Genomic DNA, 25,924 nt, shown 5'->3' with positions numbered 1-25,924 from the left:
TGAACAAAAAAAAAAAACTGTAAATTGCCATAACTGGGTGAATGGAGGTGCTGTGAGCTTGTTATTGTTTGCTTCCGTTGCCCCTCGCTATATCTAATGCAGGAAATAAAAATTGGAGCAAGTCACTGACCGATAACAGGAGCTTTTTTCTCCATACATGGTTTGTTTGTATACACATTCATCTGACTTGTTAAAGCATTTCAGTAATATCCATTCTGTTAAGGCACACCATGCAATGCAACTTGGCAGAAGAGCAGATAGCAAAATAAAACTAAATGATACATACTATACAAATCACATTTACAAAGCATATTACTTTATTGGCCTGATTTACTAATCTATTTCAGTGAACAAAAAAGATGGGTTAGCAAGCCCGGAGGAAGTTAGGGGGTGCCAACAAAGTGTTTGGTTCTTATAGGGATGAAGGTTTTAGTGCATTTAGTAGGTGCCATGCCTAGATTGTATTCTATATAACCTTAATGCAGTTTTCTGTTATCACTGCAGAATTAGAAGGTTAGGTTGTGTTAGAGTTGGGTATGTCATACAGTTTCCTGTCATCGTGGCACAATGAGGAAGTTAGGCTATGGGAAATTTAAGCAAGTCATAGATTATGCAATTTTCTCTCCTTCAGCCACGGGTTGAAGGAAAGAGAATCACTCAATTTCCCCATCCCACAGTCAGTGTTAATGGGGGAACCCATCCTGCTTTGATATTGTATTCTGATAGTGGGAGGTTTCCCTGGTGTCAGAATGCAAGAATGGCCGCAAGCAGTGATCGCATGAGAAAACCCCCAAAAAATAGTTGTACTGAAGTTGATCGATAGATTGACTTCAGTACAACCAGCCCGCCCATAGATGAATCAAAATTTGTCCAGTTCCTGGCTAACTGGCCAAACTTCGATTCATCCATGGCCAGCCTTAGGTTTTTCATACAGCCTCCTGTAACCATGACAGAATTAAGAGGAAATTCAAGCAATGGGTGGCCCGGTTGGCACCACTTTCCTCAAAGAATTTGAATCTGAAATTTGAAGGAGCCAGGCAGAAAATTCTCAGCCAGACGGCGACTGCAACTAATCAGGAGCAAACACTTTTCAAGTATTCTGGAGCAGCGGCTATTGGAATACAATAGTCTGCCTAGGAGATTCCTCCACCAATGGATGAGGGAATCTATTGACGAGAGAAATCTGGACCTCTTGACCATCTTGATTGTAGGAGAAGTTCAGTAGACAAAAATTGCCATTTCGGATCAAAGAACATTGTATGGAGGATCACCAAACTCTGCCACAACCCATTAGAGATCCCAGGGCACTACACATCAATGTCTACTAAAGAGTCATTGTATTCTGGTACAGGGGGTGGGAATAGGTTGTTCTGCAGGTTGGTGTAATAACACCTTTCCACAATACACTAAAACCTTCATGAATTCAAAAGGGAAATGCTTTTCCAATGAAGACACTCCATGTTGTCCCCATATAGACACTGGGCAACTGGACATGCAGGTACGATGTGACCACCCTTTGGAGCTGTGTCCACATAAACACAGACGTTGGGTTCAGCTGGGAGTTTTGTGTTTAATGTGATTGTAAAGGCTCAGCTTTCTAAAAAAAAAGATTATAAACATGTCACACTTACCTACTCTGCAATGGTTTTACACAGAGTGGTCAAAACCTCCTCTATTGGGGTCCCCCACTGAGGATCCAGACTCCTCTTCTGTGGCTTCTACTTCCTATGGGGCAGACGTGCAGGCTTGCTCCCGAGCCAGGCTGTGTGTGTCTATAGATACACACCTATAGATACACACAGTGCAGCTAACCCCCCACACACCTCTCTGCTCACATGATATGCTTGACAGCAGCAGGAGGCAATGGGTGCCGCTGCTACATTTGTGTCTGTGAGGGGAGAGAAAGCAGCGATATTGGAAGGTTTTTTACTTTAATGCATAGAATGCATTTGTTATAAAGAATATAAAAAACCTTCTGTGTGCAGCAGCCCCCCTAATACTTGCCTGAACCCCATCTCAATCCTGCAATGTTGCACGAGAGATTTGGCTGTTCAGGATTGGCTGAGATACGCAGTGGGTGCCATTGGCTCCTGCTGCTGTCAGTCAAAGTCAGTGAGCCAATGAGGAGAGAGAGGGGCGGGGCCGAGTCGCAGCTCTATGTCTGAATGAACAGACAGAGCATCGGGTCAGCTCGGGTGCCCCATAGCAAGCTGCTTGCTGGGGGGAGGGGGCACTCGGCAGGAGGGAGGGGCCAGGAGCGCTGGCGGGGGACCTGAGAAGGGGAGGATCGGGGCTGCTCTGTGCAAAACCAACTTCACAGAGCAGGTAAGTAGAACATGTTTGTTTTTTTTTTTTAAAACTTTATTATCACTTTAATGTAGAAAAATAACAAACGTATTCCTTTAGAACTTTAGAACCACTTTAGGTCAACGGGGAGAAGCAGGGGAGACTGACACAGACATTCTGAATACTGTTCCAGAGCCTGTCTATCTTGGAAAAAAACAGCAGTGATTGGGCAAGGTTTTGTAGCCTCTATCAGATTACTTTATTAACTCTAACATTTTCTAGCCTGGCCTGACCTGGTCTGTCTATACCTGCCCAATACAGATTGTTGATCAGGTCATGTCCATGAGCTGCATATACACTGGAGATATTAAGTGTTGCTGTATAGAGATCCAGACCCCCTCATCTAGATCAGATGACCCGGTCATAGTCCCTGGAAGTATCATAAGCTAGGGCGAACTCTGGCAAAATATCTGCATAAAAGGACAAAGGCTGAACTCCTTCTTTACATGCTGGCTGGTTAAAATAAGACTGGAAGAGTCAGATATCCTAATCTAAATACTTTTTCAAAGTCATGGACTCAGAAAGTGCCAATTCAGCTCCAGAGCCAGGTAGCTAGCATTTTCAGATGCAGAATTTAGCAACGGCAGCCTGGGTATTTTCTCGTTAGTGTTTTCCTTTAATAAGGAAGGGTTCCTGCTATTCTATTCAAATAGCATTTCATTCAGCTATCTATGATTTTCCATAATGTGGTCATTTGGTTAAGCATTTGGCCCAGTATATTTACCTTATCCTCCTTTTTTGCATACCTAGTGACAGGTGCACTTTAAATAGGATATATATATATATATATATATATATATATATATATATAAAGCAGGGAATGAGAGAGGCCCTGTGTGTCTGGGAAGGGGACAGCCATGGAGGAGTCACATGATTTGACCACAATAGATGCAGACGGGCCAGCCTCAGGACAATCACCCGTTTATGTAAGCTGCCATTCAAAGGCTGTGCATCGTATTCTGTTCACCACTGGCCTGCAGGGATATGCAGCTCTCCCAGGCTGAGCCCATTCTTATCTTTGAAGATGGTCACAAACATTGTAGGGTGGTTGGATCATACCTACATCATGTCATCTTTATCATAAACATGTATGCTAAGACCACTTAAATGTGCATGTTTATACCAAGGGAGCAGGGGTCGGAAGCATGACCAGACACCTCCACTGCCATGTTATTTCATAGGAAAACAGGAGCAATCATCCAAAGATTTGCTACACAGCCTATGGCCATGTCTCCCAAGGCCGGCCAGCGGGGGTGTCTGGTAGTGTCAATCGGGGCCATGCAAACCGTGCAAATTGCCATGCCTGAGACAATACACTCACCTGTAAGGACATCGCACATAACTGCAGGCAGATAACAAAAACACAACCATCCATGTTATTATAATATTAATGACCAGTATGCCATACATCCTGGCTATGTCTACACAAACCAAAGTGCTTCAATTATAGGCCAACACCATGGGGCTCACCTATCAACACGAGTGCCAAGGTCAGTTTCTGTGCTGCCTATAGCGGCCATTTTTAAAGCAGGTGAGAAAATTCAAGCTGCTAGAGGAAACCTCACAATATTTGATCAAACATACCAACAGATAGATATCCAGTATTCAACCTATATAATACTTTCTCTATGGTCTCCATGTTTTGTTTTGTTTTTGGCATTTTGAAATCATGCAGCCTATTAATTGCACTATCATCAGGGGGGTCTACTCATAAGGATAAGGATCAAATATCACCCAAGATTCACGGTATATTTGCTGACAAATTATCACCTGCCAACATCTGTATTTTCTCTCTGTAAAGTGAGGTCACTAACCTGACTATACTGTCCAGCAGGGGTGGTTGGATCACAGGACTGTCTAAAAAGAATGGCAGATATGAGACTTATTGCAAATCACAGCCTGACATGTATGAACCAGGTTAAAAATATCATTCCCAGCAGGAACTCCCCTTTTCTGTTTTACATTATGGACACAGTTACACCTGGGAGGTCTGCTGTGGTGCTCTTAACACACTCATGTTAACATGCCATATCATATATATATATATATATATATATATATATATATATATTGTGTTATAGCAGCCCTTTAATAAGATACACCCTAGCAGACTGAAAAATAGGACCTGCAACAAGGTGTGCCAGTGCACCGCAATACATGATAATAGGTTACCATGCAGTGTGATGCACCATGTCCTGGTATAATGCATCTTCCCCATGTAGTAGTTTGAGGAAGGTGTGTTGTAGTGCACTAGCACTCGTAACATGCATAGGTAATGAGCGCGTTACTGCAGAACACTCTTGTAAATGGGCCCTAATTCGACCACGCATGCTACAGTCAGATTATACAATGTCCTTTAGATTTATTAACAGCTGGGTAGCATGGTGGCTGTCAGTATAGCAGAACTTTTCTCAGTCTGCAACTCTAGCGTTGACAGATAAATGCTGTTATCTTCCAACATCACTGTCTTCTCTGCCATGTCTTCTAGTCATTGATATCCCATTAGGTAGCTGCTTCTGATGTAATACCTTTGTAAGTATGCAGCAATTACATCATCCCTGGCTACATTCCTGACGTCTTACAGGGTGTTTTTTTTTTTTTTTAAGCAGAAAAGACATGCAAAGTCTCTTCTACTAAAAAAGACTCTAGTTCCCAGCAATTAAAAAATATACTGTATTTTCTGGCGTATAAGACTACTTTTGAACCTCAAAAAAATCCCCCAAAAATGGGGGGTCGTCTTATATGCCGAGTATAATATCTCCAAGGTAACCTAAGTATAAGTATTACTGGTAGATGTAATCTCTAAAGACGCTGGCTGTGTGGAAATCCTGTACCAATATACCGTATGTACCGTAGCTTCGGCTACATACAGTGTACCGCGCTGAGCCAATAAGGGAGAGCCCGCCTCTGTGACTCTGTCAATCCGAGCAGGCTTTGCATTCAATAATAGAATACATCGCTCACTGGGATTGGCTCAGCGCGGTATACTGTATGTAGCCGAAGCTACGGTACATACGGTATACCGATGCAGGATTCCCGCACAGCCAGCGTCTTGAGATTACATCTACTGGTAATACTTATACTTAGAGTACCTTGGAGATATTATGAGAGATTACATATATTACAGTACTTGGGGTACCTTGGAGATCTATGAGAAATCTGATGTTTTTCAATGGTGTTGCCTTGCTTCGGAAAGGGGGGTAGTCTTATACAGCGAGTATAGCCCAAAACCTATGTTTTAACTTGAAAATTAGGGGGGTCGTCTTATACGCCCAGTCGTCTTATACGCTGGAAAATACGGTATATTTCTAAAGTTCCAGTTTTAAACATGTTGCTTTGTCTTGCATTGGTAAAGCACAGGTTGACTTTAAGAAAAATCAGGACAAAACAATTGTGAATTGCACGGATATCCATTCAGTTTAACAGATCAAATTTGCAACAAAGATGCAAATGGGGAGCTTTATGTTGCAAATGAATTGAATCACAGGAATGCAATCAGGAATGCATCGCCACCTGCAAATACAAGCCATTTTGTTCCTGTCCTTCAAGCCATGCAAAACAAAAAAAAAATCAACTAAGCTTTTAACACTCCGCCGACTTCAAGGGATAATTAGTTTGGATTTTGAAAGTCAGCAGGCAGAACGCCATTCTCCATTTCAAAAGACGGCTAAATTGGATTAGCCGGGGGTGATAATGACGGAGGGTGGAGCTCGGGACTTGCGCATTGTCACAACGCATGTATAGAAATTAGAGATTAGATGAGTGTCTATGCTACAGATAAGGAAGAAGAGCAGCTGTTCATTTGCTGACTTTAGTTTCATTAGAGGGATGGTGCCGCCCTCCGATAACTTTGATCTGTTGTATGTGCCCCTCCTAAAACGTTGAAAATGGACCTGAAATGTGCATGTATAAACTTTTTATATCAGAGCATTTGGAATTCTGTTTAGTCGGTCTTGTGATCCTGGTAAGGTTCAATGACACAAAAGCCAGGTCTGTGACCTCTAGTGCTGCAGCAGCACAGCTCAGCCCGCCCAGAGCACTGGGTCAGGACACGCCTCCAGTCTGCCTATTGGATGATATAGGACCAGTAGCAGCACAGTGATGGGTCAAAAGCCAGTGGCATTTATTGGCAATATTTGTTTCTGCCTGGAGCAGTCTGTTGGTCATTGAGGCTACCCCTCCTTTCAAGGGATGGGCCAATAGTGAGATCCGATGAAAGGTTGAGATTTGCATATAAACTTAGCTGCGTATAACTTAAAATCTCCAATATGTTTTAAGATTAACCCTTTTGAGGATAAAATTGCTAATTTTTGTGACAGGTCCTGTTTAATTGCAGACTCTTCCAATAGACACGGCCATCCTTAACTCATAGGTCACCTACTAATGCCAGGACAGTTGCAGCAAAATAAAAGCCTTATCTTCACATGCCCTGCCATTAGTATGCATCATGTGATAGAGCATGGCTGCTTCCATCTGATGCGGTTTCTTTAAGGCTACATTCACCCCAGCAATTTGTGCGAATTGCCACAGGTCTGAGCAGCTAGGTGTGCCTGCTGACCCCTTTCACTATGATGACAGGTCATTGGCAGCCAAAGTTATCAGTAAAGACAGTGATTTCCTGCAGTGATCACTGCTGGGCTCACACAGGTTATAGGGTATGTGACCAGCAGTGGCCACTCAGCCTGTACACATCAATGACAGGCTGAGAGGAGCCATCTCTGTTCACATGTAACCACATGTGGAATGGTTACCTACAGTTAGGGACAGATGTCCAAGCCCAGACTCATCTTTCTGTGTCAAGTGGCAATCATCCATCCCTAACTGCAGTTAACTGCTCCATGTGAATTTAACCAGCAGACAGCCACGGCCACTGTCATCTTGTCCTTCATTCACACAGAAAGATCCGCCGCAGCTAAATTTAAAAACCTGTTATTCTGGCTGTAAGAGTCTGCCATTTCTTGCCACCATTCCTAATCGCCCATGTGAAGGCGGCCTAATTGTCAGATGAACCCAAACCCTTTAGCCCCGTACACACGTACCGTTCGTCGGCCGAACGATCGGCCGTCTTTTGTCCAAGGTCTGTCCTGTCCGCTGAAAAGTGCAAAAGACTGCACACGAATTTTGTTGGCCAACAACAGCCGACTGCAGAAGTGATGTCATGTGATGGTTAACTTTCCGTGTCTTTTTTCTTCTCTGAGCATGCCCAGTCTTGCAAATCTGCTGATTGTCGGCCGAAATCTGTACTGACTGACGCACAATTGGCCGTTCTGTTGTCGGTGTACAAAGATTTTAATGCCTGCGGGACAGATTCTGTTCGGCCGAAAATGCGCTGTCGGCTGTCGGAAGCATCATACTAACAAGCCGACAATCGGCCGATCGTTCGGCGGCCGAATATTTGCGGCCGACAATCGGTACGTGTGTACGGGGCTTTTCACTACTCACAGACCAGCATGTGTCCTCTTTGATTCCCTGCAATCAGCCGGGGGCTAAGGCTCTGGAGTCCGCTCTTGCTCCACTGTTATCCACTATCCAAGTAACGCGCCACACACTAAAGGATGTTCAACACTCCAGCCAAGGTTTATTGGAATGAAAGCACACTGCTCAATCCCACCCAAAGCCTTACCCCAACATGTTTCATCCACAACAGGGCTTAATCATGACACGCCGAACGTCTTTAAGTGGCCCATTATTTGAATGGTGGTTTACAGTGGAACAAGGCCTAAATATCACTCACATATTATCAATACTGACTTACTGTGGGTGTGTGAGAGATAGCGTTAAGATCAGTAAGTCGTACCTTTGATGTAACAGTGGTTAAACAACACAAAAAGGGCATTAATCTGCTCTAATATTTGCACAAAGAATAGCATTAAAGCTAATAATACTCTTTAGCACTTTTCTCCATAAAAACTGTATGAAGCATAATACATATTTTAAAAGGGCTAATGTATCCCATGGGCTTAGTGCATCTTTAGTCTTTTAGTAAATATGTCAGATTATATAAAAGTCCAAGCTTTTCAATAATAAAATAAATTATATAAAATCTCAAAAAAAAAAAAAAAATCTTACTGACAACGTATGACATGTTTTTAACAGAAAAATGCGGAGTGACGGCACCAAGGCGTACCGTATGTTAGATTGACTTAAAAGATAAGTGGCTGTTTCTAAAAAAAACAACTTAGAAGGACACGTAGGAACTTGTGACATCTGTCTAAAAATAACACTGTCAGAGACGCTGTGTACCTGGCAAGCTCAATATTCCCACAGTGTGTTCAAGAGTAGAGTGGAATCACAACAGGGATTAAAGTGAATGTAAACCCAAGAACAAAAATGTATTATAATGCAGTTTTCTAGGCCCTACAAGTGGTGACTGCATTAGCTTTCAGTTTATTTTTTTACTTTAGCATCTTTGGCAGTAACACACTTCCTGTCCTATGGAATACAACGCTCAGTCCCTGTACTGTATCTGTGGAGGAGCAATGTTGTCAGCCTTAGACAGGTTTACACAACACATTCTCTTTCTATTTCCTACAACACACGGGGGGGTGCTTTGTTGTACTACATAAAAATTACTGGTAATGCAACATAGGAAGCGAGCAGCTCACTAGAGTTCCGGCAGGATCAACAGAAATTTGCTCCTGAGTACTCAAGAGACATGACCGTGAGGGATATAGCCCATCCCAGCCTAGTGGTGGTGGGTGGACTGACTTTTTAAAGAGACCCTGTCATCAAACCCATTAATTTCAACTACAATTACACATACTGTATTTTATGCATGTTTATTTAACTCAAAGTCTCCCTTGTGTAGACATCTAAAAGCCCTGAGACTGCTGACTTAAAACTGTCACCAAAGTGACACTCTATACCAGCCTTTCTAAACCAGGGTTCCTCCTGAGTTTTTATTGGGGGTTCCTTTAGCAATGAGCAATGGGGAATTGATTTCCTACCTAAAGTGACCACCAATGTAAGTTCACACTGGCATTAAAAGAAGGCATTTTAGGGGTTTTAAAAGCGTGACTCAAATATGCAAATGATACCATGGACAGCGTTAGCATTGCGTCAATTCAAAATTGAAGCCTTATGTTGAGTCAGAAGGCATTTGAAGCCCTCCAATTCCTCCCATTCAAATCTATAGTAATGTTTTGCAAACGCTCTGGCAGGCAATTGTGGCGCGTTTGCGGGGCGTCAAAATTAGTTTATTTTTGTGGAGCAGATTCAACGCACCTTAACACTCATCAAATGCTTCAAAACAGTTTAGGGTGAGTTTTTAACACTTGTAAAACACCCTATACTAAAGCATATTGATGCCCATACTAACACCATGAAAACGCTATAGGAGCATTTGTTAAGCATTAGAAATGTTGTCAAGTGTGAGCAAGCCCTAAGGGTAAACCTATATAAAGCTTCAGGTCTCGGCTCAGGCTTCTACAGCTGTGTCTGATATATGCTGCTATGGGTGCAGGCTGGGTGGAGAGCCCATCCTAACCCTGTACAACTGTAGGCATAAAAAATATCCTGAATGCTGCACACCATTCACACAAGTAATAACAGCCTCAGCCTAGCTCCATCTAAGCCCACCCCCCCCCCCCAACATTCACACAAGTAATAACAGCCTCAGCCTAGCTCCATCTAAGCCCCCCCCCCCCAATGTATCCCACCCAACGGGGTTTAGTAATGTAGGTCAATGGAAGAGCTCACTTTTCTATTGACCGACAATGATGGGGGTCACTTCTCCACTGACCACCAATATAGGGGATGACTTCTCCAATGCCAAGGACTGTAAGAATTCATTTCTCCACTGATCACCAATGTAAGGGGTGACTTCTCCACTGCCCACCAATACAAGGGGTCACTTTTCCATTGACCACCAATGTAGGGGGTCACTTGTCCACTGACCACCTCACTAGGGAGATCTTCCCTCGCTTTCTGTTCCTGGAACAACAGAGCAACAAATTGGAGGAGAGGTTGTCACAAGAACAGAAAGGGAAAGGCTGCAAAAAAAAAAAAAAAATACTGTCAAATGCTAACCCTTCCCTAATTTACAAAAAATGTGTTTTTGTCAGTGTTCTCATCATATAGATATCCCATTGCAGAGCTGACTTTAACCCTCCTCTGCTCTATCCTAAACAAAATACAATGTTAGTCTTTCTTGAACAATATACAAGAGTTCATCTTCTTCATAGTTAGATGTTGACATCTACTTACATCCATGGTATGACGCTGGAGATCCACCTGACTTTCCGTAGTCCTGTTCTGAATAACTTGTGGACAGGTTAGGTTGACTAGATCCTCGGCCAAAGCTGATCTGGTTGTTGCTCCCCACCCCAGTGGCCACCTGTGCCATACGCTCTTTGGTCTTAAGTGCCTGGGCTCTCTCTCCTTTCAACCTCTCATCATCCTTTAAAAGGCTCACCAATTGTTTAGACTTTTCCCGTACATTAATCCCCTGGTCTTTGCCATCCCGGTCGATGTACTGAAAGTCCTTTAGAGTCTGTATGGCAAATATGTTCTCCTTGCACTGATGGGACACCCTCTCAGAGCCAGTCTTAATGAGATAGTCCAACAAGGTCAAAGCTTTGTAAACATGCCTCCAGTTCTTCCCATGGTCATTGAGTCTCTTCCAGATCATGCTCATGATTTCGGAAAAAGCCACCACGTTGTAAGTCAAGTCGGCGATTTCCGTCATAAGGGAGCTAGAAGGACCCCATGGATCGTTGGAGGTGGCTTCTCTGACTTTAATCTCAGCTTCTGAATAATTATTTACAATGTTTTTCATCTGCCTCCGAATAGATGAGGTGGTCATTTTTGTATGGTTTAAAAATGTTTTTAAAAATCCCCAGTAAAAAAAAAATCTAAATCATAAAATAGCCCTGAAAATCCACGGCCAAAATGTCCTCACGTTCAAAGGGGTAGAGTAGTAAATCCTTTGTGAAATGAATCATGTGAGTCCACATATAAGAAGGAAAGTGATCCAATTTTCGTTAAAAGCATCTCCTCAACCATCGTACATTTTGAGACCCTACAAGCTAAACAGAGAAAAAAAAAAAAGAAAGGGTCAGTACATCAGTGGTTTATTTCCACAGAAACATAATAAAATGGCACATCCAGCATACAAAATCCCCATTACCCTTCTGTGTGGGGCAATATTTCAGATATTGCTAGCTGCCACTGGAGTTGAGGTTGCACATTCTGCATAGTGAACCCCTAAACCCTGCACTCTGTACACAGCACACCCCTGAACTCTGCAGGTAATACACTCCCAAGCACTGCATTCTATACATAGCACACCCCTGAACTCTGCACTCTGTACATAACACACTCCTGAACCCTGCAATCTGTACTTAGCACACTCCTTAGCCTTGCCCTCTGTGCATCCCTGAATTTTGCGCTTTTTGCATTGGGCAGCCCTGAATCTGCACCCCAGATACAACCAACCCAATGAGGGCAACCCTACTGCTGATGCAGCCCTTGATGAAATTTAGTTTGACCCCCCTGCTATTGGGCATTGAGTGAGAGGAATTCTCCTCTGTGGGGACAAAAGTAACACAGTTATAAAGTTTTGGTATTAAACATATCTATGTTACCAGTAACCTGCTATTGGTCAAGAAAGCCTCTTCTGTGCAAACTTTAACTACTATTTTAATAAGGTCTTGACTTGATGGATACGCCCTATCCTTGAGGATAAGACTTAAGAAAAGATAGTGGCACTAGAGGAATGCAGCATGACTACCAATGTAATAGAATACTACTCCACTGACCACCAATATAATTGTCCTACTCCACTGACTACCATCGTAAAGGGTTTTTTCTCCACCAACCACCAATATAAGGGGGTCTTTCTCCACCCACCAGCATAGTAAGGGGGTCCTTCTCCACTGACCACCAGTGTAAAAAGGTACTTTTCCATTGACCATCAATGTAAGTAGGCTCTATTCCACTAACCACTATGTGAGGAAACTACTGTATTCATTGTTGGCTTCTGTTCAACGCCAGTGGCCACATATGGCCAGCTTTACAGTTTTTTTTATCTCTCAGGATTCTATTGATAAGTCTTCAGGTCTGCACCCATGCTATGCCCACTATGAGGCCTTTCTGCTTACCCTGCTAGACTTTGTATTTACAGTGCCTTGCAAAAGTATTCGGCCCCCTTGAACTTTTCAACCTTTTGCCACATTTCAGGCTTCAAACATAAAGATATAAAACTGTAATTTTTTGTGAAGAATCAACAAGTGGGACACTATCATGAAGTGGAACAAAATGTATTGGATATTTCAAACTTTGTTAACAAATAAAAAATGGAAAAATTGGGCATGCAAAATTATTCAGCCCCTTTACTTTCAGTGCAGCAAACTCTCTCCAGAAGTTCAGTGAGGATCTCTGAATGATCCAATGTTGACCTAAATGACTAATGATGGTAAATAGAATCCACCTGTGTGTAATCAAGTCTCCGTATAAATGCACCTGCACTGTGATAGTCTCAGAGGTCCGTTTAAAGCGCAAAGAGCATCATAAAGAACAAGGAACACACCAGGCAGGTCTGAGATACTGTTGTGGAGAAGTTTAAAGCCAGATTTGGATACAAAAAGATTTCCCAAGCTTTAAACATCCCAAGGAGCACTGTGCAAGCGATAATATTGAAATGGAAGGAGTAGCAGACCACTGCAAATCTACGAAGACCTGGCCGACCCTCTAAACTTTCAGCTCATACAAGGAGAAGACTGATCAGAGATGCAGCCAAGAGCAAAAAGAAAGCCATTTCTTAAAGATATCCATAAAAAGTGTCGTTTAAAGTTTGCCACAAGCCACCTGGGAGACACACCAAACATGTGGAAGAAGGTGCTCTGGTCAGATGAAACCAAAATCAAATTTTTTGGCAACAATGCAAAACGTTATGTTTGGCGTAAAAGCAACACAGCTCATCACCCTGAACACACAATCCCCCCTGTCAAACATGGTGGTGGCAGCATCATGGTTTGGGCCTGCTTTTCTTCAGCAGGGACAGGGAAGATGGTTAAAATTGATGGGAAGATGGATGGGGCCAAATACAGGACCAGGAAGAAAACCTGATGGAGTCTGCAAACGACCTGGGACGGAGATTTGTCTTCCAACAAGACAATGATCCAAAACATAAAGCAAAATCTACAATGGGATGGTTCATAAATAAACATATCCAGGTGTTAGAATGGCCAAGTCAAAGTCCAGACCTGAATCCAATCGAGAATCTGTGGAAAGAACTGAAAACTGCTGTTCACAAACGCTCTCCATCCAACCTCACTGAGCTCGAGCTGTTTTGCAAGGAGGAATGGGCAAAAATGTCAGTCTCTCGATGTGCAAAACTGATAGAGACATACCCCAAGCGACTTACAGCTGTAATCGCAGCAAAAGGTGGTGCTACAAAGTATTAACTTAAGGGGGCTGAATAATTTTTGCACGCCCAATTTTTTAGTTTTTTATTTGTTAAAAAAGTTTGAAATATCCAATAAATTTCGTTCCATTTCATGATTGTGTCACACTTGTTGTTATATCTTTATGTTTGAAGCCTGAAATGTGGCAAAAGGTCGAAAAGTTCAAGGGGGCCGAATACTTTCACAAGGCACTGTATATTATGGAGAATGTCAGAAGAGGAGCTGGAATCCACAAGAGTGTGTGAGAACACCCTAAACCTCACAGGAGGACAGGAGCAGAGTCACAGGGAGCATCCCACTATAAAAAAAAATCCCAGACATATAGGAACCCAGGGGCTTACTCAGTCCAACAGGCTCCACCTATAATTCAACAATCAAAAATAAAATAATCTTCATAGAGAATCCAGAGCCACACTGTCCGAAGAAAGCCTTTCTAACGTCTGTCTTGGTATGTCAGTCAGTTTGCATTTGGGTTTCCTGAGCTGGTATCAGCCCTCTATACATTGTGTCCAAGCCCCATGTTAAGAGCCTGTGTGTTTTTTTGCAACAAGCCATTGGAGGTTCAGGTACTTCCTGTCACTGTGAACAATAACCGAATAAATAAACACAATGATAATGCGTTCCAGAGAAAAACGTGAAACCAAAGATAGAGCATGAGAGCCATCTTGCGGGGCTTTGCCACTTTTAGGCCTGGCTGCATAGCAAGGTTGGACTCGACTGCAAATCAGAACAGCTGGGAAGATTACCACTCTTCCATAGTCAATCTGAAAGAAGCAACCTGATTTTGTGCCACGGCTGAGTGCTACACAATCCCTGTACAGGAATTTGAAGTTTAATATGCTAATATTTTGCTTTCCTGGTTCCTCCCTCCCGTCTCATTGCATATCTGATATCATACCCACTGATGTAATTACTGAGTTTCTGTGCTTCTCTATGCAATACAGGTAGATCATGGCTGGTGAAAAGGGCTGGCAGGGTGTTGTACATAGCTTACTTTAAACATCACAGCACTCTGTCTCAGTAGTCGTCTCAAGAGCCCTCAGCCCTGATGCAAACAGTGGGCTGTCTCTTGGAAGGAGTTCTGCAAATATAAAAATGCTTTGATGAGTGGGTGTCAGTCTGGATGAGTGGGTGATCCTATTCAGGCTGTTTGTGCATGCAGAGCACCCTATTTAACGGGCACATGTGATAAGGATTCTCCATATTTTTGTTACGGGAAATTGGGACACAGACAGACTAGAATAGAGTTTTTTCTTAATATATTGCAGGTTATCTTTCCTGAGGCCTCGTACACACGAAAGCACATGCCCCTGTAAAGCTGTTTACCCACACAGGAATGCACAGGTGTTCCATGCATCCCCGTGCAGGCAGTCCCAATGTTGTCAATTGGGATGCAGCAGATGCATGTACAAAGGTGCGCCTCCCGATTTGAAATCAATGTGGGTGCGGGTGCATGGCTCTGAACTTAGTGTGAGTTCTGGGACCCATACACATACAGCTGTCAAATTGGAAGCAGCAGCTATGTCCATGCAGTTGCTGCGTCCCAACTGACATAAATGGGACTGCCTACACAGGGTTGCACAGAACAATTGTGCATACCCATGCAGGTAAAAACAGCCTGGCACAGGTGTTCGCTGTAGTACGCACCACCTGACTGAGGCCATAGATGTGGTGGCTTTATTTGTTTTCTTTTTAGGTATATTTCCACTTATTTTGACCAGGGGATCTTGCCAGTGACACGCTTTCTGTCATAATAAGAAAACACTCACAGCACTGTACCTATGGAGAAGCAATGTTGTCACCCTTGGAGAGGAAGTGTGTTACGACCCCTTTCATACTGGCAGAGTCCGCCAGCGGATCCGCTTGCTCAGCTGGCGATCTCTCGCTGATCCCCACTGAGCAGGCGGATGGCAGGTCCATATCCACTCTGCTGATGCAGAATAGACAAGGAGGCAGCCTGCTGTTCTCTATGGGGCTGTCAGATGGAAACAGACTACCTGTCATCCGATTCACCGGAGGGATGGGGAACAGATCACCATCCATGTGTTTTTAGCGGATCGGATGTTGGCGGGTGTCAGAAGGCACATCCCCCTCTCCATATAGAGCAATAGATGGCCCGATTGCGTCTGACTGAAAAACTGTCATTGTGAAAGGAGCCTACAGAACACTGTCCCTTCTCTTTATCTTGACAACACGAAGGAGAGGTGTTCTGTAATTCACAGAGGAGAATTGAGCAGGGCTAATAACAATGACACTGCAGAGTCCACAGGATAGCACTGGAGTGGATTGACACAATCAATGGTTATTTTTTTTTTTTTCACTCTTCAAAACAGATACAAAGAAAAGCTTTCAATGTATAACAGACCAAAAAAGGAGCAAAAGACAAGTTCAATGTTTTACATACACCTTAAGTTTACTGATACTACTGACTGCTGTCCTAGACAAAACCACTACAAGTCCCGGCATGCTAGGCAGTCTCCCGGGGGCTGCACGTGTCCTAATTATTGTAACAGTATCATCTGTCCTGGTCTGTCATAGTCAGACAGGAAGGCAGACAAGCGGGCATTGTGATTGCAGGGAGGAGGAAGAGAATACAAACTTTGCTGTTAGACAGCAAGACAGAGAGTGCTTCATGCTACACTATAAATGGGGACATTCATGGGCTTTCCTGGATTAGAGAGAGCGTCCTGATTCACACAGCAGACGTGCAAACCCTGCAGAGATTGTGCACATTGTTCTTTTTCAGAGGCGCACAAAACCTCACTAAAGACTCCTAAACTACAGTATATGGAATTCCAAACAGTAAAGTCTCCTAGAAGCTTTATCTTGTTGCTATCATTTTTAAAAGGCTCTTTCAGTATTTAAAAATGTTCAGCCTTTTGTAAAAATTATACTTGTGGTGAAGACCCTTGCTTAGGTACTTAGGCTGGCAACACTCTAGTTCCTTTCTCCCAGTTACGCTCCTATGTTGTCACCCTGTCACAAGGACTGCCACAGAAGAGTGTGAGCGACCTTTTTTAACAGACATTAAAGCGGAGTTCCACCCAAAAGTTGAACTTCTGCATAAAATGCTCCTGACCCCCTGACATGCCACATTTGACATGTCATTTTTTTGGAGGAGGGAGCAGGTACCTAGATTTGACAGGTACCCGCTTACACTTCCTCTCGGGCTGCCTAGGCGGCTCGAGCGGAAGTTCTCCTCTACCCCTCCCTGCAATCTTCTGGGACACATCACAGGTCCCAGAAGATTGCTTGGCCACTAAGGAAGAGCAGCGCAACTCACGCAGGCGCAGTGCCCACCCGGCGGTGAAGCCGCAAACTGTCACAGCCGGGTGCCCACACTTGTGATGCCGGCGCCACGGGGAGAAGAGGGAGAGAATCAAGGCTCCTGCCGGCTGCATTGCTGGACCGTGGGAAAGGTGAGCGTGTGTTTATTAAAAGTCAGCAGATACACTTTTTGTAGCTGCTGACTTTTACTAAACACAAAATGTCTGGAACTCTGCTTTAAGCAAGCACGGTCCAATGTTGTCACTATCAGGAAACCTACCCTTGGAAATGCCATGCAGCCATCACTGGAGAGCATGTAGACAGAAAGTAGATGCAAAGACGCCACAGAACGCAGGAAGCAGTGAGGAGCAACAGAGGATGACAAAAAGTGATTTTGTTTTAACAAAATGGCAATTGTGGTTTAGCAAGCTAAATGTCATTCCGTTAAGGTTTAACCTACTTTGTATTGAAGCCGGTGGGTCAGCATGAAACCTAGGCAGCTTTCTTTTTCTCATGACAGGTTTACTTATATAATACATCTTATGTAGCAATAAATATCATGCAAAAAAAAAGGGGGGGGGGGTAAGAAGCTAAACCTTAGGACAACCCTTGGATAGTATGCTGAAGGTCTAAAACTTCTGCCACAGTTTTACTGCTGTCAGTGACTCTGTTAGGGAGATTTCACTTCCTTTCCCTGTAACACCAGGACCAAAAAAGAGAAGGGAATGGATATCAGCAGACAGGAACACACAGACAGAAATAGAAAGCTTACAGTGCTGCTAACCTTAAACCACCCTATCCCTTCTTCATTCTACTAACATAGGTGTGTTGGTAGAGTGCTGAATCCCAGAGAGATTCAACTTTAATTCTAAATTTTGGAAGCAGCCCTTTATTATCTGGGGTATCTTGGGGGATCCCTATGCCTAACAAAGGAACTCAAGTTAGAGAAGTTCTATTCTTTATTCTACAAATTGTTGTCCAGTTTTCTCCCTACTTACTATTCACATTCAAGCCCTTGTGAAGTGGAGTATTGAGCCTCGGAAATGGTTGGCTTTTTCTTGGAACTTCCCATTGTGCAAAATAAAGATTTACTGGTTTTTCGCTAAAATTGAGGCCCTTCTACTCTCTCCACACTTCATGGCCCACTCTGCTAAAAAGAAATGCTCATCTTGATGTCTCTGTTCCTATTGGATAGATTTCTCTTCACTTCCTGTCTCAGTGTCCCCTTGTCATTGGAACAGTAGGTAGGGATGCAGCAATCAAATCTCTTCTGTTAGGCCCCTTTCACACGAGAGGCTGGTTCTACCCCCCTTTGAAAAGTATTTCACCATGCGGTCGAACGCTTTTTAGCAGCAGCTTCCAGGCGTTCAAGAGACGATCCTGCTACCTCCAGAATGCATGTTTTTTGGCTGTTTTTATTTGTGTGAAATACCACGCAGCAAGAGTTTGGCTAGTGGTTGCAGCACGGGTCCATTGACCCCAGTGGGTGACTTAAATTTGACACAGCCAAGAAGCAAAGCATCACGACCGCACCATGTGAACCACCTCCTCATGCAGTTGTGGAAGCCTAGGTGAGCAGTCAGGGGGTGGCAAAATCACTTGTTATTACCACCCGTGTGAAAGAGGCCCTAGAGTAGGCAATAATAACATTGTTCCTGTATACATTTTCCAACTTCATATGTTGCTGTTTTTTCTATAGTTTCGTATAAATGGTGCGCATACTTGAGCCTCTGAGATCCTCAGTGCAAATTCCCAGTGACAGCCCGATTCGCCGTCTCTTTATAAGGACATAATCCCGCAGGTCTGCATCCTGTTAAGTCATAAAGCAAGTGGGAGCAGGTTCCTGAGTACACGCTCTCGTCAGAGGAGGAACCACACACTTTTCTTGGGCCGCTTCCAGACACATGGAATTCATTCCCGGAGAATGTCTACAGCAGACTGGCAGTCAAACTCAGGATGTTATGGAGTGAAACAAGCCAGGAGGGGCCACTAAATACACTGTCACCCTGCAGGCTGAACTGTGCCACCTATATCTGCCAGAGGCATGGGTTGCCTGGGCACTGTCTGAGCAACCCATCGGGACCTTTGAGAAGTGATAGCTGCAATCTGTTTGTTATGGATAAGTGTACTGTCTGCGTCAACCAGTTGGGACCTTGGAAAAAAATGATACCTAGACTCCAATTGCTAAAGGAGTGTGTTGTCCACGGCAACCAATGGACAGCAAACACATATGACAGCTGAAGTCTGGTTGCTATGGATGTGTACTGTCCAGGGCAACAATCGTAACCTTCAAAAGATAATAGCTGGCCTGTAGTTGCTTTGGCTCTGTGCTGTCCATGGCAACCAATATGAACCTTTTAAAAATGACAGCTTGAATCCGGTTTCTATAAATGTGTGCTCTCCTTGCCAATTAATAAAGAATCTTTGAAAATGACAGCTGAAATCCAGTTGCAATTTATGTGTGCTGTCTGTTGCAACAACCAATCAGGACCTTTTGAAAAAGACAGCTGGAATATGGTTGCTATGGTTGTGTGTTATCCACGACAACCAGCCAGGACCATTAAAAAAAAAAAAAGATACAGCTAAAATCCAGTTGTTATGGATGTGTGCTATCAATGAGAACCAATCAGGACCTTTTAAAAATGACAGCTGGAATAAAGTTGCTATTGCTGTGTGTTATGCGCAACAACCAGCCAGAACCATTAAAAAAGTGACAGCTGGAATCCAGTTGCTATGGATGTGTGCTGTCTATGGCAACCAATCAGGATCTTTTAAAAAAGACAGCTGGAATATGGTTGCTATGGCTGTGTGTTATCCGCGACAACCAGCCAGGACTATTAAAAAAATGATAGCTTAAATCCAGTTGCTATGAATGTGTGCTGTCCATGGCCACCAACCAAGACCTTTAAAAAATGAAAGCTAAACTCTGATTGCTAAGGATGTGTCCTGTCTGTGTCAACCAATCAGGGTCTTTAAAAAAATCATAGCTAGAGTCTAATTGCTATGGATGTGTGCTGTCCACATCCACTAATTGGGACCTTCAAAAAAATAACAACTGGATTCCCAGTGTAATCTTGTCCAGTCATTTTCCTATTTGCTCGGATAAATGACCTTGCGGTGCCCTCTCAGGCTATGCCCAAAATATATCAGGCATGCTGATAAGCCGGAGGACAGGGGATGCTTTGGATTCCAAAAGTGGACTCCTACTTCCATAGCCCAGAGCGAAATTACAAAATACCGAGCATGGCAAATGACACCCTCAGCATCCAGAATCCCACTGTCCTCTCTCCACTGCAGGGTACAAAAAGAAAGTTAGTCTCCTATTGGTTAGCTTAGGCTACACAGACACTTTTAGATTAACAAGGACAAGTTTTATCTAGAGACAGAAATCTCCAAGTACACTAAATTAAAGTAGTTGTAAAGGCTGAGGGTTTTTTCCCTATTGCATTCTCTGCATGAAGGTAAAAATCCTTCTCTGTACAGCTCGCTACCCCAACCCCTCTTAGGCTGGCCACAGAAGGTTCGACGGTCCTGCTGAACTGGCCAAGATTCGAACGGGCAGGCCGAATGTACCTAGTTAATCGATCGATCAACTTGAGTACAACTAGCCTGCCAGATTGCACATGCTTTTATCACTAACAATAATGATTTTCTTATCCGGGCAGGGACAGCTCCCCCCGCCAGGAGAAGAACACAATGGCTCAGTGAAGAGCTAAATGGCTCAGTGGGAGGGATTCCCATGTCAACACTGACCCCGTGGTTGTAGGAAAGAAATCCTCTCCGTGCAAGGGCTGCATTATACTTACATGAGCTCGATCCAGCGATGTGCACGAGAGCAGAGGCTCTTCCCCTTCTTGACTCAGGAACAGCAACTGGAGCCATTGTCTCCTGCTGCTATCAATCAGAGCCAATAAGGAGGGGCCAAACCGTATTCTATGTGTCAATGGACACACACAGCGGGGCTTGGGAGTGAGCACACCTGAGTGCCCCCAGAGCAAGCAGCATATTTGGGTTTACAAAGTAGTTAGTTAGGTTCTGATGATGCGTGAGTGACCGAACTCCTGAAACGCATTGGCTTTCTTTTTATTGACTACTGTCTTAATATAACATCATTTGTTGTGTTCCTCTGACTGCTTCTTGTATGTAAGTACTGATAACTGACATAACAAAGCTTTTCCCTATCCTACTAAAAAAAAGTGTTTTCGTGGCAAGCTTCCCAGTTGGAGAGATTTCTTGTCCTTTCCAGGAAGAGAGGGGAAATATTCCCAATGGGGACGAAGACCACAAATAAAAAAAAAAACTGACAAATGTTCTATCTCTTCCCTACTCTGTCTAAAGCTAAAACATGTCTTTAATCTAGAATTAAAGCTAAATTACAAATGAAAACTTTTTTTTCTCCTGATGGATTTGTCTAAAAAGTCCTAAGATATACATAGTCCTGCCACAGACCACAGCCAGGTTGGTGACCTGACTATTCTATGATGCAGTTAAGCTAGACATTTTGGTCACCTCCTGTCCCCAGCCTGTGATTGGACAATGAGGCATCTGATGAGCCCATCCCTCTCCTCCTGTTGGCTCACCTGATCCTAATGCAGTCACCACCTCTGCCAGTCTGAGTGCTGCTGTACAGGGGGAGTGATAAAAAGTCCTTTAGCCACATTAAAAATACATATACGTGTATGTATATATATATATATATATATATATATATATATATATATATATATATATATACAGTAAAACCTTGGTTTGAGAGTAACTTGGTTTAAGAGCGCTTTGCAAGACAAGCAAAATTTTCAAATAAATTTTGACTTGGTTTACAAGCGATGTCTTGATATACAAGTAGCTTCAAGTCACAGCTGAGTATAAAAGAGAAGAGAGGCGCCTCTAAGTGTAGCAATATGGTTACATTTAATGAAGGTACAACATTTAGCAACTCACATGGTTGATGATTGGAACAGGCACATCTAAGTATGCAGGCATCCAGGCTAAAGCTGTCCACATAGACCATCCTCCGCACCGCCATCTACGTCATCCCTTCCATGCTGCCCCTCGCTTTTAGATCCCTTTACTGCAGTGGTCTTCCCGGTCAGGATTACAGACTGGCAGCCGGCGGTGCAGAAGATAGTCCATGTGGACAGCTTTACCCCGGATGCCTGCATACTTAGATGTGCCTGTTTTATTCATCAACCATGTGAGTTGCTAAATGTTGTACCTTCATTAAATGGAACCATATTGCTACACTTAGAGGCGCCTTTCTTCTCTTTGATACTCTGTGGATTTTGCTTCTTATCCCCTTGTGGAAGCGGCTATTTGTGGATGGACATTTTATGGTTATATAACCTATCGCAATGCTATAATCTTTTTATATGGACTATAAACTGAAGGACTTATGAATAAATGGTTGTGGAACGAATCATCTGAGTTTCCATTATTTCTTATGGGGAAATTTGCTTTGATATAAGAGTGCTTTGGATTACAAGCATGCTTCCGGAACGAATTATGCTCGCAATCCAAGGTTTTACTGTATATGTATTTTTTTTTTTTTTTTTTTTTTTTTTTAACTAGGACATAACTGTATGAAATATATCTTCCAGTGTCAACAACAATACCTCAATTCCATCTTTATATCTTCCAGTGTCATTAACTTAGGCAACTAGTATGATGTACAAAGGAAGGAAATAATTACTATAAGAGGATTAATTTATGATGAATACAAAGAAAACAATTATCAGTTGATCATCTTTCTAGAACATCTAGAATTCCCCTAAAAAGGTTAGCAGAATTTTGCAGCCGCCATGGTTGTTAACTTATATTTTAGACACATACTCATCATGTTTCTTTCTTCTGGTTCCCGTGCCGTTTTCACACCCCAAGACCACAGCGAACTGAAGAACCTTAACATATTTTCTCGAAATGAGAAGATGTTAACCACTACTGTGCAGGGGTGATAGGTCCACTTTAAAATTGTAAAATAAATCTCTTGTGAGAAAAATAGTGAGGCTGGCATTGCTGATCTCTCCTTCTGAAATGCTTGGCTTTCATGCCTAACCTCTAATGCAGCCATTCTCAACCAGGGTTCCATGTAACTCTAGGGTTCCTCAAGAGGTTGTTAGGGGTTCCTGGACCTGTGACTGATTACCTCGCATTTGATGGTGACTGCAAAGTTCTGTAGCCAATGCCAAGAGTAATTTACCCACCGACCCCAGGTGAATTGTTTTTAGCAGAGGTTCTCCCAGACCTGTGAATTATTTCAAGGGATCTTCTGGGCTAAAAGGTTGAGAAAAGCTGTTCTAGCTTCAGTATGCAGATAAGAATGTTTGACTTTTCTCCAACTTCCCCAACCAAGCTTTATCACTTTCTTATAATGTATAAAAGTGAAAGGGTCAACGTAAAAGCCAGCCAACTGGCATTTTCAGAAAACAACTGGTAATGGCAGTTCCCATATATTTCTGATGATAGGTTTACAGTGCCTTGAAAAATTATTCATACCCCTTGAAATTTTCCGCATTTTGTCATGTTACAACCAAAAATGTAAATGTAATTTATTGGGATTTTATGTGATAGACCAACACAGAGTGGCACATAATTGTGAAGTGGAAGGAAAATGATAAATAGTTTTCGAAATGTTTTACAAATAAATATTTGCAAAAGGGGCATGCATTTTGCCCAATACTTTGTAGAACCACCTTTTGCTGCAATTACAGCTGCAAGTCTTTTTTGGGGATGTCTCTACCAGCTTTGCACATCTAGAGAGTGACATTTTTGCCAATCATTCTTTGCGAAATAGCTTAAGCTCTGCCAGATTGGTCTGTGAACAGCATGTTTCAAGTCTTGCCATAGATTCTCAATTGGATTTAGGTCTGGACTTTGACTGGCCATTCTAACACATGAACATGCTTGGATCTAAACCATTCCATTGTAGCTCTGGCTGTATGTTTAGGGTCGTTGTCCTGCTGGAAGGTGAACCTCCACTCCAGTCTCAAGTCTTTTGCAGACTCTAACAGGTATTCTTCTAATATTGCCCTGTACTTGGCTTCATCCATCTTCCCATCAACTCTGACCAGCTTCCCTGTCCCTGCTGGAGAAAAGCATCCCCACAACATTATGCTCTCAGCACCATGTTTGACAGTGGGGATGGTGTGCTCAGGGTGATGCCCAGGGTTTGTTTTCCTGCCACACATAGCATTTTGTTTTTAGGCCAAAAAGTTCAATTTGGTCTCATCTGACTGGAGCACCTTTTTCCATGTTTGCTGTGTCCCCCACATGGCTTCTCGCAAACTGCAAACGGGACTCCTTTGGCTTTCTTCTTGCCACTATTCCATAAAGGCCAGATTTTTGGAATACACAATTTTGTGGAAAACTTGGGATATTATTTTATAACCTAGACCCTGCTTTAAACTTTTCCACAACTAATATCTCTGAACTGTCTGGTGTGTTCCTTGGCCTTCATGATGCTGTTTGTTCACTAAGGTTCTCTAACAAACCTCTGAGGCCTTCACAGAACAGCTGTATGTATACTGAGATAAAATTACACACAGGTGGGCTCTATTTGCTAATTAGGTGACTTCTGAATGCAATTGGTTCCACTAGATTCTAGTTAGGGGTATCAGAGTAAAGGGGGCTGAATCCAAGTGCACACCACACTTTTCCGACATTTATCATTTTTCTTCCACTTCACAATTATGTGCCACTTTGTGTTGGTCTATCACATAAAATCCCAATAAAATACATTTACACTTTTGGTTGTAATATGACAATGTTAAAAATTTCACGGGGTATGAATACTTTTTCAAGGCACTGTATATTAATGCGAACCTTCGCGTTCTTTTGTGTGGCTGTAAAAGAAACAGGTTTACTTTAATGATGGTACCACCAGCTGCACAGACTCTACTTCCTTTTGCTGCCCCATCTCTCAGCTCAGCAAAGTTGCATGCCTGGCACTCCCAGGTATGGGAGAGCATTGGTGCTTCAGCAGGAAAATTAGAAGAAATGGCTGCACACCGCAGCGGGATGCAGTACTATTCTTCTTTATTCCAAAAATTGAGAGATAATGTGGCACAAGATAAAAGGACGTTAACGCGTTTCACACAACATAGTGCTTAGTCATAACCGTCTTTCCAAAATCAGTACTTTTGTGCATTTTGTGATACGATGGTGCCATCATTAATTTCGAAATTTGACGTTCTTCAATTTCACCTCATGTTGCTACAGACAAGGATTTTCATGGCCAGGAATCTTCTTTTCTTTCCAAGTCATAGCTCATGCACATAATTTTTCGATTGTATATCTTTTTCAAGATTCTCCCATCATTAATTAGAAATTAATAAAAAAATTTGAAAAATTTCCAACATGCCCAATCACTCAAATTCGATGGCTGCACGAAAATCAGCCATTGCTGCAGCCCCACTAATGGTGCAAAATTCCAAAGAAGATTCTTAGTTACGATTTTCGTAAGAAAATTCTTTAGGAATTTGACCCATGTATGGCCGGCTTAAGCGCTGTGGTGTGCAGCCACTTCTCATTTTCCTGGTTTATCACGGTGGCAAGCCAGACAAAAGCACTTGTCATATGGGAACGGAGATGGGTTGTGCCTAATACTCCATGTTTAGTTTCCAAAATTGGTGCTTGGTGATAAGCAGCTCAGGCGCCCAGCACTATCACATGGAGCTGGGGAGAAAGTCTTCACCCAGAAACTTGGAGGTTCCACAGGTTTAGAAGAAGGCCAAATGGAGCCATGCAAATGAAAGTAAAGCCCCGTACACACGCAACGATTATCGGCCGACCGATCATCCGTCTTTTGTCCAGAGTGGTGTTTTGTTGGTTGGAATGTGCCTAGACTGCACACGAATTTTCTGGCCCAACAAAAATCTACTTCAGAAGTGATGTCATGTGTTGGTTTGCTT

The 25,924-nt window shown here is 43.0% G+C and overlaps 1 protein-coding gene across 9 annotated transcripts in view; it reads right to left on the bottom strand.

Moving 5' to 3' along the window:
- Window positions 1-25,924, bottom strand: part of EPN2 (epsin 2) — a 141,632-nt gene that overhangs the window by 88,702 nt on the left and 27,006 nt on the right. For all 9 annotated transcript variants that reach the window (XM_082260606.1, XM_082260610.1, XM_082260608.1 and 6 more), the window contains exon 2: window positions 10,552-11,372. In XM_082260606.1, the coding sequence (XP_082116732.1) occupies window positions 10,552-11,149 (598 nt within the window). In that variant the 5' untranslated portion in view covers window positions 11,150-11,372. The remainder of the gene's footprint in view (window positions 1-10,551; window positions 11,373-25,924) is intronic.

The sequence above is a fragment of the Pelophylax lessonae genome (assembly GCF_965119305.1).
Source record: "Pelophylax lessonae genome assembly, chromosome: 6".
Taxonomy (NCBI): Eukaryota; Metazoa; Chordata; class Amphibia; order Anura; family Ranidae; genus Pelophylax; species Pelophylax lessonae.
The sequence above is the reverse complement of the archived record's forward strand: the minus strand, read 5'-3'. Positions and strand labels throughout refer to the sequence as shown.